Source organism: Pelophylax lessonae (genome assembly GCF_965119305.1).
Source record: "Pelophylax lessonae genome assembly, chromosome: 2".
NCBI classification, from domain to species: Eukaryota; Metazoa; Chordata; class Amphibia; order Anura; family Ranidae; genus Pelophylax; species Pelophylax lessonae.
Window position 1 is genome coordinate 295,677,258 of NC_138769.1, and position 16,460 is coordinate 295,693,717.

The 16,460-nt window shown below is 46.8% G+C and overlaps 1 protein-coding gene across 2 annotated transcripts in view; it reads left to right on the forward strand.

Annotated features, from left to right (window-relative positions):
- CEPT1 (choline/ethanolamine phosphotransferase 1) overlaps positions 1 to 16,460 on the forward strand; it is a 126,691-nt gene that overhangs the window by 59,649 nt on the left and 50,582 nt on the right. For both annotated transcript variants that reach the window (XM_082247783.1, XM_082247784.1), the window contains exon 5: positions 5,526 to 5,610. In XM_082247783.1, coding sequence (XP_082103909.1) covers positions 5,526 to 5,610 — 85 coding nt within the window. The remainder of the gene's footprint in view (positions 1 to 5,525; positions 5,611 to 16,460) is intronic.

Genomic DNA, 16,460 nt, shown 5'->3' on the forward strand with positions numbered 1-16,460 from the left:
TCAAATACCATTTGTGGTCCAAAGGCTCAGCAGTTCAATGGTAACAAAATATCATGCTCTTAATTTTTCATAAAGCAAAAGCAAATTGTATTGTAAATTTGCCTGTCCTCTAGAGAATATTGACATGTTGAATGTATCTAGCATTAGAGTAGAACTAGAGGCAAAACTTTTTTTTTTTCTTTTTTTTTCATTTTGGATAGAGTAAGGGAGGGTTACAAGACAACTGTAAGATTTTATTTCCGCTATTTGTCTCCCATTGCAGAGATTTCCCTTCACTTCCTGCCCCATAGCCGAACAGGAAGTGAGAGGAAATCCCTGCAAATAAAGGGAATACCTTGGGGTCACCAGAACTAGTGTACCCATTGGAAGATTTCCCTTTATTACTTTTCTGGGAACAACCCAAAATTTGGGATTTTCTTTTACTTTCACTTTTAATAATAATGGTAAACAGGACAAATAGAGAGGGTGAATTTCCCTAATGGGGGAACAGACCGCACTAAAAACTGACAGGGGTTCTAATCCCTCTCCACTCTATCCAACACTAAAAAAAAGTTTTGCCTTTAGTTATACTAATATATGCATTATTAGAGGTTATGAGAGAAAATCCCATGCATACTATGGGGTACCATGGCTTTGGATGGGAGTGAGCAGTGTGCTGTCATTGCAATAAACCTTGGGATGTCTACACTGTGCAGCCCATGATTTGGATGGTGGATTTCAGACTACAGAAGAGAGAACACACTACAGGACCTTGGCATCTGGCAGACTGCAGGAAATAGAGGTGGATACAGGTTGGCTTGTGAGTGGTGAATTAGAATGGGTTTGTCTAATAGTAAATGCAGTGATATTTATTTGGCTGAGCACAATAATATTCTCCAGTATAACATTGATCAGAGTTGCATATTTATTATGGCACATAACTGAAGATAATAGATTTGTTTACCATTTTATAAATGGACCTAGCTCTGTAAATATAGTCTAATTCCACATATTCTGGATGTTGCACTAAATGCCCATATACTTCAAATGATCACAGTGAGCATGATTTCCTTCCTCTGTTAATGCCAAATAATCATACTGTATCATTCTGTTATTAAATAGGAAGTAAACTTCCTCTGCAGAAATTTCCTATAGGTAAGCCTATAATAAGGCTTACCTAAAGGTAGGGAAAATATCTCCTAAACGTGCACCGTTTAGGAGATATTTAGATGACATGCAGCCAGTAACATCACTGGCGCACGCGCTCTGAATGAACGCCCACTGATGCCGTTCCTTCTGAGCCCCATGCCGTGAACAGAAGCTCCTGCATGCATGCGCGGGAGTGATGTCATTGCAGCTCCGGCCAATCACCGTGCCGGAGTCCGCGAACCCGGAAGAAACTCCAGGGAAAATGTCAGCGGTGTGCGGGCACCGCTGGAACAGCTTCGTTCTAAGGCAAGTATTGCATAACGAGCTATTATGCATGGCATACTAGCTCATTATGTTTTTGTCTTACAGGATTTTTTTTTTCCATTGGGTTATACTGACCCCTACAGGAGTAGGACACTAGGCAGAAAATGATTCTTGCTTCAAAGCTTGACTATGCCCATGGGCAGTCCCAGGGGGGTATACTTCCTCTCTCTGCTATAGCCACTCAGTTTTTTTTCTGCCTAGTCAGGACCTATTTCCTTGCTGGGATCTTTTGTCCTGGCAATTTATTTTTAGATAGAATATTTTTTTCTCCGGGATTTTTTCCTGTGAGATCTACGATCAACTGCCAAACTGTGTGATGGCTGGATAATCTAGATCCAGTGGTCACCCAAGTCTGGCCAGTGAGCCCGCACAGACCTCAGTTCTGTGCTAGGTCGGCCGTGACATAGCCCCACTGGACAGGGGCTGGCCTACGAGTTAAACGCCTTGCGAGGTCGCATACGACCTGGTCTCGTCCCGAGTCTCAGCGTTCCTCCTGGCCGACAAACCCCCCACCCCATTTCGATAGAGAGTGGTTCTGTCTGGAGCGATGCCCGCCTGGTTCTTGGTATGGTAAGTAGCTGTCCCCCCTCTCCCCCTGGAGGAATTTGGGGTGGACGTGGGCTCCCCTTGGGTTCCCCTCCTTCCCGTAGGCACCCCCCCCCCTGCCAAGCACTTCAACCTCCCGCCCCAGCATGTTGGGGTTATTTGGGTGGTCCGGCCACTTTCCTAAGATTAGGGCAGGGCGCTAACTGGCAATGGAGGCCGGTGGGGTGCGCCGCCGGACGATCAATTGTGCGGGGGGTTGTACCTGGTGGGGGCTCCCCGTTTTGCCTGGATCTGTCCTTGAGGCCTGGTCTCCCTCCTGGGTTCCTGTAAGCCTCATGGAGCCACGCGTGGCTGCCATTTTGTTATAGCCTGTGTGTTTCTATACACGACGGCCATTTTCTTGTGGTGTGCCATTGGAAATAGGCTCAAGTGCTGGTCTGCGGATCAGACTTCAAACCTGGAGATCACGATACGAACTCTGCAGGAGTTTGGCTGGATTCTGAATTTTCAGAAGTCTGCTCTGATTCTGTCCATAAAGCTGGACTTTCTGGGCCTAACTCTGGACTCAGCCTTAGCCAGAGTCCAGAGTGCTCCTTCCTCTGGACAAACTCCAGAAATTGCAGGCTGCAATTCGCCTCCTCTTACGGTCCAACAAATGGTCATCCCTCTGGACTTGCATGCGGGTGCTGAACCTGATGGTGTCTACTTTCGAGGCAGTTCCGCTTTCACAGTTCGAAACGAGGTCCCTGCAAAGGGTCATTCTGACCAGCTGGGACACGACTCCGCAGTTTCTAGACATTCAGATCCAGTTAAATCGGGGCACAAAGGAGTCCCTGATATTGTGGCTTCATTCTCCGGTGCTTCGACTGGGAAAATCCTTCCTTCCCTTGTAATGGACAGTGGTCACCATGGATGCTAGCCTGTCTGGCAAGCATTCTGCTCAGGGAATCTGGATGCTGGAAGAGTCCAGACTCCCGATCAATGCCCTGGAACTCCAAGCGATTAGACTGGCTTATGTCAATCACCGAGGGGGCACAAGAAGTGTCCTAACGGCTCTGGAGGTAACTGGCATTCTAAGATGGGCAGAATGGTTTGTTCCAGCCCTCTCCATCGTACACATTACCGGGGTGGAAAATTGTCAGGCGTATTACCTCAGTCGCCAGGCGTTGGACCACAGAGAGTTGTCCCTTCATCCGGAGGTGTTTCATCAGCTTTGTCTCCGGTCGGGCACCCCCGAGGTGGATCTGTTGGTGTCTCGGTTTAACAGCAAGGTGCAGCTATTTGTGGCTTGGTCAAGGGATCCTCTGGCGGATACCAGGCGCGCTGGTGGCCCCATGGGGCCAGTATCGTCTGATTTACGCCTTCCCCCCTCTCAAGCTCTTCTGCCAAGACTTCTACGCAGGATCGAGGCAGAAGGGATTCCGGTCATCTTAGTGGCTCCAGACTGGCCTCACTGTGCTTGGTACACCGATGTTCGTTGGCAGCTTCCTCTCAGGGAGGATCTGCTGTCCCAAGAACCGATCTTCCATCCTGCTTTACAGTCGCTGGCTTTGACGGCTTGGCTGTTGAACACCAGGTGCTGAAGGATAGGGGTTTAGCTGAGTCGGTGATTCCTACAATGTTGAAAGCTAGGAAATCTACCTCTAGGAAAATCTATTATTGTACGTGGAAGACGTACATTGCGTGCTGTGAATCTCTTGGGGTACTTCCTCACTTCTTTTCTGTGACTTGGATCTTGACCTTTCTCCTTTGGGAGGTTGACTAGAATTTGGCCATGATTAAGAACCAGGTGTCAGCTTTGGTGGTCCTCTTTCAATGACCTTTGGTCACACACTCCCTGGTGCATACCTTTCTTTAGCGTGTTCGACATTTTGGTTCCTCCAGTGCGGGCTCCATTGCCACCTTGGGATCTTAATTTTGGTGCTTTCAGCTCTACAGAAGCCTCCCTTTAAAAATATTCGGGAGATTCCCTTGCTTACGCTGTCCCAGAAGGTGGCCTTTTTAGTGGCTATCACCTCTTGGTGTCACCGCAGGGTGTCGGAACTGGCGGCGTTATCCTGTCGTCCACCTTACCCAGGGATTTACAGTGATAAGGTGGTTCTTCGCATCTGTCTGTCCTTCCTCCAAAGATTGTCTCTGATTTTCATTTGAATGAAGACATTGTGTTGCCTTGCCTGTGTCCCAGGCCTAAACATCCAAAGGAAATTGCCTTGCATGTCTTGGATGTGGTCCGGGCAATTAGGATATTCCTGGCAGCTACAGAGTCTTTCAGGAAGTCAGACTAACTTTGTGCTTACGGATGGACCTTGGAAAGGGTTATCGGCTTCCTCTGCGACCATTTCCAGAAAGATCAGACAGATGGTGGTTCAGGCCTATTCCATCAGGGGTCAGGTTCCTCCTTTCCCTGTCAAGGTGCACTCTACTAGGGCACTTAGTGCCTCCTGGGTTTTCCGTCATCAGGCATCAGTGATGCAGGTTTGTAAGGCTGCCACCTGGTTGTCGGTGCACACTTTTACAAAGTTTTATAAAGTGTATGTGTTGGCACCTGCAGATGCTTCTTTTGGCCGCAAGGCTGCTGCTGAAGAGGACCTGATCCTCTTTGAGGGTGTTTTGATTTTTCAGGTGGGCTCCAGGTATTTGGTTGAGCTCCTGTTGCCTGGTTGGCTAATGTTTAGCCTTGGGAATTTTTTTGTGTTGGTCCCACCCCTCATGTTTAACACTGCTTTGGGATGTCCCAATGATTATGAATATTAAAAGCTGTGTCCATCAATGAACGAAAGAGAAAATGGGATAGTTGACTTAACATAAAATCCATTTCTCTAAAGTTAATTGACGGACACAGCACCCACCCCTCTGTGGAGTTATAATTCTCCTGACACTGCTTGTAACAAAACTGAGTGGCTATAGCAGACAGAGGGAGTATACCCCTGGGACTGCCCATGGGTGTAGCCAGAATTATTTTCTGCCTAGTGTCCTACTCTTATGGGGGGCAGCATAACCCAATGGTTGTGAATGTCTGGAGCGGTGTCCATCAGTGAACATCAGAGAAATGGATTTTACGGTAAGTCAAAAATCCCATTTTTCCCCTTTTCTTATAAGTGATCAAATTCCCTCTGTTCTCCGCTCCATAAGAGCTGGAGGAAGAGAAACCGCAGCCCACTTAGCTTCACAGTGAAGGTCTGTGCAGGTGGGGCATGTCAGGACAAGTCTGATCATAGAGGTGGGAACTGAGCACAGTGTGCTCTCTTGCTTAGTGTTGTCAGTTTTTAATAGGAGAGCAGAGGGACTGGCAGGAACACCAGGGATTTTACACAATAAAATCAATACAACGAGAACCAGATACTTTTTCATACAAGTACATGATACAGCAGGCACTTATCAGGAATCTGAAATGTTGGGGTAACAAACCCTTTAATGACCATATTTTGCTGAGGTACAATTACAGTTTGAGACCAGTATCTGTCAATAACTATTTAAAAGTGTTCTTTTGTTTTTTGTTTTTTTCCTGCCTCCTTGCATGAAATCAGAATTGATGTGACTGAAGTTCAGATCTTCATAATAATCATGCATTTATTGGCTGTGATCGGTGGACCAGATTTGTGGCAATCAATGGTAATCTGAATGATGTAATTGTTTGCAAATTTGCTTTATGTTTTAATCATTGCATTTAAATAATTATACTAAAAATTACTAATACTATTCACATTTGCTAACATGAATTCACAAATATTTTCATTTGATCTTGTATGTGTACATATAGTGTATTTTTTCATGCAGTGTACGCTGCCACATTCTGGAGAAGGATTTTTAAGGCATAGCTGTACGTTTACTTTGCTACATGATTGCTGTCAACTAATGCATTTGTGGAAGCAGTCTTCCTGTTGAACATACTTCCATGTTCCATTGAATGTAAAAATAGATTTGTACCACTGTGTGAAGAACCAGTTACTTTCTACACCCAACTTTACATGCTGCCACCACTCCCACCAATCACAAAGGATCCTAGTTGGCATTCTGAATTTGTCACACCTGTTTGCCAAAGCCTGGTATGTCTGCACTACTTGTAATTTTTGGTACACTGCTGAGATTAGAATAGGGACAAACTTTTGGGACAGTGTGCCCATGTTAGCTGCTGGTGGCAGGCACTAGAGGGAGCATAGTCACTGAAAGATGATTTCCATGTAAAAAACATTTTCTCTTTCGTTCAGTGACAGACACAGCTCTTATTCAGAACCATAGGGTTATATTGCCCCCTGCAGAGTAGGACACTAGGCAGAAAAAAGACTTGGCTAAGTAGGTCTTTGGGGAGTCCTAGGTGGTATACACCCCCTCTCTGCTATAGGCCTTCAGTTTTTTCTCTGCCTAGTCAGGAGTAAGGACCTAGTTCCCTGCTAAGATCTCTGATCCTGGCATTTTTTTTTCCTTTTTAAATTGCTTTTTTCCCCTGTGTTTTTTTTCCTGTGAGATCTACAATCAACTGCTGGACTGGTCGATGGGCTGGATAGCTAAATCCAGTGGTCCCCCCAGTCTGGCCAGCGAGTGCACGGAGACCGGAGCTGCGCGCTGGGTTGGCCACAACAAAGCCCCACTGGACGGGGGCTGGCCTGCGAGTAAAAGCCTCACGAGGTCACAAATGACCGGTTCTTGGCCCGAGTCACAGCATTCCTCCTGGCCGACAGCCCCCATTTCGGTGGTAAAGGGGTTCTGTCTGGAGGGGGGCCTGCCTGGTTCCTGGTATGGGGAGTACATGTCCCCCCTCTCCCCCTGGATGTGGTTTGGGGCAGACGCGGGAACCCCCCTGGGATGGTCGGACCTGAGGGTTCCACTTCTTCCCCCTCAGACCTCCCTTTTTTTTTTTTTTTTTTTTGGTGGTTTCTAAGTGGGCCATCTTTGAGCAAAAAACACCCCCCGCCCTCCCCTGCCCCATCTGTCTCGTCCGATCCTGAATCTGGTCTGGCCGCCGTGGACATTAACCACCCTGCAGGGCCTGTAGCCACACTCCCTGACCTATCAGATAGAGAGGATGATTCCTCCACCCCTGTAGCTGCGCACGAGAAGGCACTGGTTGACACACTGATTACATCCGTGTGGAAAACTTTGAAGATGGAGGATGCAGCTGAAGCTGCTGTGGAGGTGGCCATCCCCTTTGTCACCTGCTGCAAAGGTGTTCCCTTATCCCTCCTACTTTAAAAGGTTTGTCTATAAAGATTAAGCGCATACAAAATGCCCCTTTGTGGTTTGAAACGCTTTGCGGTGAGGTAGTCTCTCCTCAAGAAGTGGACTATCTCACCAGTGGTGGACCCTCCTGTCTCCAGGTTGAACAAGGCATCCATGATTCCGGTATTGGAATGCCCAGCCTTTAAGGATCCAGCTGACAGGCAGAGTCTGTGGCCCGCAATATGTTCACTATTGCTGGTACGGTGCTGTTGTCGGTCCTGACCATTGCCCTGGTGTCGCAAAAACTATCTGACTGGGCAAAACGTTTGCACCATGACCTGGGGGGTGAGCAGATTCCTCCTGCCTTTTCTTAGTTGGGGGACCAATTGGTCCAGGGGCTGCAGTTTGTCTGTGATGCCTCTGGGCGCAGCTCCCTTGATTTCCCTTGATTTCTAAGCTATCTGTTTCGGCAGTGGTGCTTAGGCGTGTATTGTGGCTTAAGTGTTGGTCTCCGGACCAGAATTCTAAAAAAGCTCTGACTGATTTACCCTTTCAAGGCGATCGCCTGTTTGGGGCTACCCTGGATGACCTCATTAAGAGTCTCATGGGGGAGGGGGGGTGGCACCTTTCTTCCACAGTCTGGAATGTGGAAAGAACCTTGTCGCATAAGCGGCCCTTCTTTCTCGGCACACAACGTTGTTTTTTTTTTCGTCTCTCGAGGCCCACTGACAAGGGTTCAAAACCTTTTAATATATGGCATTATCCAGATATAGACTGGGTAGAAGGAACCGCGCATTCAGCCAAGGCTCGGCAGTTCCTAAATGTTTTGCAGGACAATTTCATGGGTCAGATGGGGAATGCACCGACAAACAATGCGGTACTTGACCTACTGATTACCAACAATACAGACCTGCTCACGGATATAGAAATACGGGACAACTTAGGAAACAGTGACCATAGGTCAATTAGTTTAAGTATTAATTATAGTAATAGTAAACACAAGGGCAATATAAGGAGGACACTGAATTTCAAAAGGGCCAATTTCCCAAAACTGCGCTCTCTGCTAGAAAATATCAAATGGGATAGAACCCTGGGAATAAAGAACACGGAGGAAAAATGGGAGTGCTTCAAAAGCATACTTAACAGAGGGATTGACCAGTGCATTCCAAAGGGAAATAAATTTAAAAGAGCAAAACTAAACCCTGGGTGGCTAAACTCCAACATAAAAATGCATATTAATACTAAAGTAAAGGCCTTCAAAAAATACAAGACTGAGGGGTCATTGGCAGCATTCAAGCATTACAAAGAGTGTAATAAGAAATGTAAAGACGAAATCAGGGCGGCTAAAACAGAACACGAGAGACATATAGTGGAAGAGCGTAAAAAGAACCCCAAGAAATTCTTTAAGTATATAAACAGTAAGAAAGCGAGGCCAGAACACATTGGCCCCATAAAAGATAAGGGAGTTTTGGCCACAGAGGACAAGGAAAAGGCGGTAGTGTTAAATAATTTCTTCTCTTCAGTCTTCACAAAAGAATTGGGGGGCTACACTAACCCAGCTTGTAAGGCCAAACTAAACAACACACCTCAGGAAATACCGCCATGGCTAACAGAAGATAGACTTAGAACTAAACTAGAGAAACTTAACATAAATAAATCACCGGGACCGGATGGCTTGCACCCGTGGGTTCTTAAAGAGCTCAGCCAGGTGATTGCCAGACCATTATGCTTGATCTTTAAGGATAGTTTACAGACGGGTATGGTGCCAGCTGATTGGAAAAAAGCCAACGTGGTACCAATATTTAAAAAGGGGCCGAGATATATCCCGGGTAACTTTAGGCCGGTCAGCCTAACATCAGTAGTCTGCAAGATTTTGGAGGGGATGTTAAGGGACCACATACAAGGCTTTAGTAATGAAAACGGTATTATTAGTAGTAATCAGCATGGATTCATGAAAAATAATTCTTGCCAAACCAATCTATTAACCTTCTATGATGAAGTGAGCTGCCACCTAGATAAAGGTAAGCCTGTGGATGTAGTGTACCTGGACTTCGCAAAGGCCTTTGACACCGTTCCCCACAAACGCTTATTGTTCAAACTAAAGAAGGTAGGTATGGACCATAAGGTGAGTATCTGGATAGAGAACTGGCTCCAGGGGAGGTTGCAAAGGGTGGTGATTAATGGGGAGTACTCAGATTGGGCGGGTGTGGAAAGCGGGGTCCCCCAGGGTTCTGTCCTGGGGCCAATCCTGTTTAATTTATTCATAAATGATCTAGAGGACGGGATATCGAGTAAAATCTCAGTATTTGTGGATGATACTAAACTAAGCAGGCCAATATCTTCTGGGCAGGATGTGGAAACCTTACAAGCGGACCTGAACAAAATTATGGGGTGGGCAACTACATGGCAGATGAGGTTTAATGTTGAAAAATGTAAAGTAATGCACCTGGGTGCCAGAAACCAGAAAGAAAGCTACTCACTAGGGGGGGGAACCTCTGGGTGAGTCTAGGATGGAAAAGGACCTGGGGGTACTGGTAGACAACAGGCTTGGCAGTGGCATGCAATGCCAAGCCGCTGCAAGCAAAGCCAACAGAATACTGGGATGTATAAAAAAGGGGATTCACTCCAGAAATGAAGAGATTATTCTCCCACTCTACAAGACTCTGGTCCGGCCACATCTGGAGTATGCTGTCCAGTTCTGGGCACCAGTCCTCAGGAAGGATGTGCTGGAACTGGAGAAAGTCCAGAGAAGGGCAACAAAAATAATTAGGGGAATGGAGGACATCAGCTATGAGGAAAGACTACAAGCACTGAACTTCTTCTCTCTGGAGAAGAGTCGATTGAGGGGGGGATATGATATCAATGTACAAATATTGTACTGGCAACCCTAGCATATGGAAAAACCTATTCAGAGAAAGAAACTACAACAAGACACATGGCCACTCACTAAAACTAGAGGAAAGGCGGTTTAACCTTAAAATACGCAGGGGCTTCTTCACTGTGAGAGCAGTAAAGCCCCGTACACACGTACCGATCGTCGGCGAACGATCGGCCGTCTTTTGTCCAGGGCTGTCGGTGTCTGTTGAAAAGTGCAAAAGACTGCACAAGAATTTTGTCCGCCGACTATAGCCGACTGCAGAAGTGATGTCATGTAATGGTTAACTTTCCCTGTGTTTTTCCTTTTCTGAGCATGCCCAGTCTTGCAAATCTGCGGTCTGTCGGCCGGAATCTGTACTGACTGGCGAACAATCGGCCGCTCTGGTGTCGGCATACAAAAATTTTAATGCTTGCATGACAGATTCTTTTCGGCCGAATGTGCGCTGTCGGCTGTCGGAGGAATCATACTAACAAGCCTACAATCGCCAGATCGGTCGTCGGCCGAAGCTTTTCGGCCGACATTGGTACGTGTGTACGGGGCTTAAGTATGTGGAATTCTCTTCTGCAAACAGTCGTATCAGCAGGGAGCATTGATAGTTTAAAAAAACTATTAGGCACCTTAAAGACCACAACCTAGAGGGGTATACAATGTACGGTTAACAGCAAACATACACACACATCATAGGTTGAACTGGATGGACTGATGTCTTTTTTCAACCTCACTAACTATGTAATGGACAAGGCTTCTTCAGCATGAAGGTGCTCCATCACCCATGCATGGGGTGGGGGGACGTCTTCGTTGGTTTCCGGGCTCGTGGACTTCCTTGGTAAACTACAAATGGGTCCACCAAGTGATTCTGTCCGGTTACAAGATAGTTTCATTCTTGCCCTCCTGGGAAGGTTCTTCTCTTCCAATGTACGTCTGTCCCTGGACCGATTGCAAGCTCTCTTCAGGGAAGTGCAGGACCTGTTGCTTCAGGGTGTGATTGTCCCGGTTCCGGTCTCAGAATGGTTTCAATATTTTTATTCAAACCTGTTTACGGTCCCAAAAAAGGAGGGCAAGGTCCGTCCAATTTTGGACCTCAAGGCCCTGAACTGCTTTGTGCAGGTACAGAAAGTCAGAACGGAGTCAATTCGCACAGTAGTGGCATCCCTACATCAGGGGAATTTTCTAGCCTCTTTCGACATCAAGGGTGCTTACTTGCACATTCTAATATTTACTCAACATCTGCATTTCCTCTGCTTTGCTGTGAGAGAGGAACACTATCAGTTTGTGGCGTTACCCTTTGGTCTCGCCTCCGATCCTCGGGTCTTCACAAAAGTGTTGACCCCGATTCTGGCATTGCTACGTCAGCGGGGGATTGCGGTACTAGGCTACCTGGATGACCTCCTCTTGCAAATGAGCCCTCTTCGTCTGCATTGATGGATGATGTGGTGATCACTATACTGACCCTGAAGGAGTTTGGTTGGCATCTACATTACCAGAAGTTTGTTCTTGTTCCATCCAGAAAATTGGATTATCTGGGTCTGACTCTGGATTCAGCTCTAGCCAGAGCGTTCCTTCCTATGGACAAACTCCAGAAGTTGCATGCTGCAATTCATCTATTGCTATCCAGCAGGTAGTCCTCCCTTTGGACTTGCATGCAGGTGCTTGGCCTGCTGGTGTCTACCTTTTGAGGTGGTTCCCTTTGCACACTTCCATACGAGGTCATTCCTAAAGGAGATCCTGGTGAAATGGGACAAGTGTCCAAAGTCTCTGGACATTCTGATTCAGCTGAGCCGAGAAACCAGGGGTTCGCTGGTCTGGTGGCTTCGCTCTCCGCGCAAATCTTTTCACCCCTTGTATTGGACAGCAGTCACTACGGATGCCAGTCTGTCTGGGTGAGGAGGTGTCCTGAGACTGAGCTCCGCTCAGGGCTGTTATACGCTGGAGGAATCCAGACTGCCGATCAATGTCTTGGAACTTCGGGCGATCAGGCTGTGCCTGGATCACTAGATGTATTGGCTCCGGGGGCTCTTGTTACGCATCCAGTCGGACAATGCCACGGCAGTGGCTGATGTTAATCACCAGGGCGGAACAAAGTGTGTTAGTGGCTCGGGAAGTAGCCAGCATTCTCTAGTAGGTAGAACACTTTGTTCTGGCCATCTTTACCGTGCACATTTCGGGAGTGGAAAACTGGCAAGGAGACTATCTCAGTCGGCAGGCGTTAGACCAAGGGGAGTGGTCCCTTCATCCAGATGTGTTGTATCTGATATGTCTGCGGTGGGGCACCCCCTGAGGTGAATCTGTTGGTGTCTCTGCTCAACAGAAATGTCACAAGATTTGTGGCAAGGTCATGGGATCCTCCACAGACGATTGGTGGCCCCATGGGGCCAGCATCGTCTGATTTATGCCTTCCCTCCTCTCAAGCTTTTTCAGGATCAAGGCCGAAGGGATTCTGGTGACTTCGGACTGGCCTTGCCAGTCTTGGTAAGCTGGCCTGGTGCAATTGGTTACCGATGTCCTTTGGAGACTGCCTCTCGGGGGGACCTGCTGTCCCAAGAGCCAATCTTCCACCCTGCTTTTTACGGTTGCTGACTTTGACAGCCTGGCTGTTGAAAGCCTGGTGCTGAAGGATAGAGATTTGCCTGGATCAGTGATCTCAACACTGCTGAAGGCTAGGAAGTCTACCTCCTTGAAAGATTTACCATCATACGTGGAAAGAGTACATTTTGAGTCGATCGGTGTTCACCTTCGTTCCTCTTTGGTGGCTCAAATTTTGACCTTCCTTCAATGAGGTGGTAAACAGAAGTTGGCCTTGAGTACCATCAAGGGCCAGGTGTCTGCCTTGGCGGTCTTCTTTCAGCGACCCCTAGCCACGCATTTATTGGTGCTTTCTTTTATTCAAAGGGTTGGACACCTGACTTCGCCTGTGCAGTCCCCTTTACTGCCGTGGAATTTGAACTTGGTGCTCTCAGTTCTCCAAAAGCCTCACTTTGAAAATATTCGGGAGATTGCCCTGCTTACACTGTCTCAGAAGGTAGTTTTTTTTGGTTGCCATCCCCTCTGCTCGCATGGTGTCAGAACTGACGGTGTTATCTTATCGTACCCCCTATCTGGTGGTCCACAAAGATAAGGTGGTTCTTCGTCCACGCCCGTCGTTCCTACCTAAGGTGGTCTCTGACTTCCATTTGAATCAAGACATGCCTTCCCTGTGTACTAGGCCACACATCCCAAGAAATTTGTGTTGCATGCCCTGGATGTAATTTGGGCTATTTGGGTGTATCTGGCAGCCACAAAGTCCTTTTGGAGGTCAGACTCACTGTTTGGGATAACAGACAAGCAAAGAAGAGGACTGTCTTCTTCTTCTTCTGTGACCATTTCCAGATGGATCAGATAGACCAGTGTTTCTCAACTCCGGTCCTCAGGGCACACGAACAGGCCAGGTTTGCAAGAAAACTGAAATACATCCCAGGTGATATAATTTGCTGCTCAGTGATTGCAGTACTCTAGTCTGCATCTCCCCAATGTAATACTTAAAATCTGGCCTGTTAGTGTGCCCCGAGGACCGGAGTTGAGAAACACTGAGATAGACGGTGACTCAGGCCTATTCTATCAAGGTTCAGGGTTATCCTTTTCCCTGTAAGGCACACTCTATTCAGGTGCTTAGTGCTTCTTGGGCCTTCCGTCATCAGGTGTCAGTGGCACGGGTTTGCAAGGTGGCCACTTGGTCATCGGGGCACACTTTCACTAATTTCTAGAAATTGGATGTGTTGACATCTGCGGATGCTTTTTTTCGCCACAAGGTTTTGCAGGCTGCTGTTTAGAAGGTTGGCTTTTGTGTTTAGCCTTGGAATTTTTTTGTTGTCCCTCCCCTCATGTTTGGCACTGCTTGGGGACGGCCATATGATTCTGAATATGGAGCGCTGTCTGTCAATGAACTCTGGATTTTACGATAAGTACACAAATCCTATGAATGTGGCAGTTGCATTCATTTTTCTTTTTTTTTTTCCTTTATTTTTCACCTAATGATCCAGCAAGTAACACACTTCCTGTCTTAGGGTGGCTTCTCCATCCATAGAGGAGCAACAGATTCATCTATTCCTTTTCTGTGGACTAATCATTTAACTGTAGACCAAACATTGGTATTTCATATTGAAGGCATATTAGCAATGTGAAGTACAATCAGTAAATCGGGCATTATCATAATTTTCCCTGTTATGCAGTAAAGTACAGATTATCATAGTTTCTGTTGTTTTTAGAAAAAAAATATTCAAAGAAGTCCAATTATAGCATGGGTACTACACCCCACGATTGTAGAAAAGTTTGCACACTGGGTAAAATCGACATTAAAACAGAATGCAATCGTTTGAAAATCTCATTAACCCATTATTCACAACAGAAAACATATCATCAAATGTTTAAACTGAGAAAATGTACCACCCTAAAGTGGTTGTAAAGTCAAAGATTTAAATCCGCATTATCTCTTTTTTCATTTTGGGCTCCTATAATTGCACTGTTTTTTTTTTTTTTTTTAATAGTGTATAAATACCTTTTCCACGTAGCCTGATATAGCAGTCACGTGATTTCTTCTGCTTCCTCTCTCGAGCTGCAAGACTGATATGGGAGGGGCTGCTAGTCCTCTGCTGAGAGGATTGCATAAACTTTGACCTTGTGTCTGATTGGCAGTCTGCCAATAGAGGAGGAGATTCTGCACTCAAGCTCCAGCCTGCATAGAATGTGAAAGAAGTTAACCCCATAAATGCCAAGGAGAATTTGGGAGGCATAGGGGATGCAGCATTTCACATGCAGGAGATAGCAGAGTAACTGTCAATAATCGTAACTGAGTGGGACTCTACCAACACTTTGTGCTTATCTCTACTTACAGGGAAGGGGGGTATATTGCATAGGGAGGGGAGGACTGTCCTCATCAACAGAGCCAGTGGAAGACCACACACAGATTTAACCCTATGACTGCTAGGTAGCTGAGCAGGAGGAACACAATTAAGCCCTCAATGACTCGGCACCTTTACTATGTAACCAGCAGCCACTACTTGAAGCCACCTACTTATTTTCAACCTGTTCTTTCACACATAAATACAAGTATACATACATCCATGGACATGCACATATACGCATACAAACATACAATTAGACTAGAATTAGCAGCCTGGCACCTGGGCTACACTGTGGCGGGTGTCTTGTCCCAGACATCCCAAGTCTCCCGCGAGGTGCAGCAGTCTCCCGCATGCGGGCTTTGGCTCCCTGACACCCGCAAGTGCCGCACGATATCCCGGCTGTCTGTGTCAGCTGTCAGAATGGAGCCGATGCTTCCTGTAGTTCCGGCTCCATTCCTGTCACAGGTGGAGTGATCTCAAATGCACTCCGCCTGTGAGCAGACCAAGAAATACAGGAAGTTTCCGCTCTGCTCGCTTCCTGCAGCGCCGCTCCTCACACTCTTCAAGCATTTCCTGCCAGCAGTAACCACTTGCAGTACCAGCCAGCAGTACCCACTTGCAGTACCCGCCAGCATGTGCTAGGGGTGCAACTAGCCCCCAGCACGTAATTGTAAAAATCCTAGCATGTGCAGTGTTTCGGACTCCTACCACCATGACCACTTCAAATCACTGAATTGGTCATGATATTTAGAGTGTTTCTTTAATATCTCTCATAAGAAGTAAACCTCTGTATACTGATTGAATTTTATTTGATCATCCTCTAGTTGTGTTAAATTGGTGGGGGGGCGCAGAGAGCCACCTCCCTGAAATGAGTTTGCCACCTCTCTAAAAATGAGTTCTTGCAAATTGGGATGTCTATTGCCCCCATGCAGCCCCCGCCCACGGTTGCACAGACTAAGATGCCGCAGCTTTGCAGCCTGCTGTAGGGAGATGCTTGTATCGGGAAACTGGCTCCCTCTTGTGGTGGCCGGGGCTGCAACAAGCAGTCACTTGCGGCTCTGAGGGTTTCCCCTGCCTGTTCTTACTGCTCGGAGAATAGGCTGAAGATGTTGAGGGCTTGATCTGGCGCCCTGTCCTTACCGGTGAGTGGCCAGGGAGTGTGGGGCAGCTGCTCGGAACAGCCTCCGTTCCATTTACAACTCCACAAAGATGGAAACAGTTTTTTTATTTATTTTTTTCCATTAAAGTTCATTTTTAAATATTTTTTACGCTCTCACTGACATGCCACACCGCCGAAGGCCCCTTTCACACGGGCTGTCTGATCAGTTCTGCCTGTCAGTTTTTTGTCAGCAAATTTGTCGAGCCCTGACATACACACATGTACACATATATACGAATACATACAAACCTAAATGCATGTATACATACATGCATGGACATGCATGCACACACATGTATATGCATACATGTACGCATTCACATACGCATAAATACATGCATTCACCTGCACACATAAATGCACGTGTACATACACGCATAGACATACACAC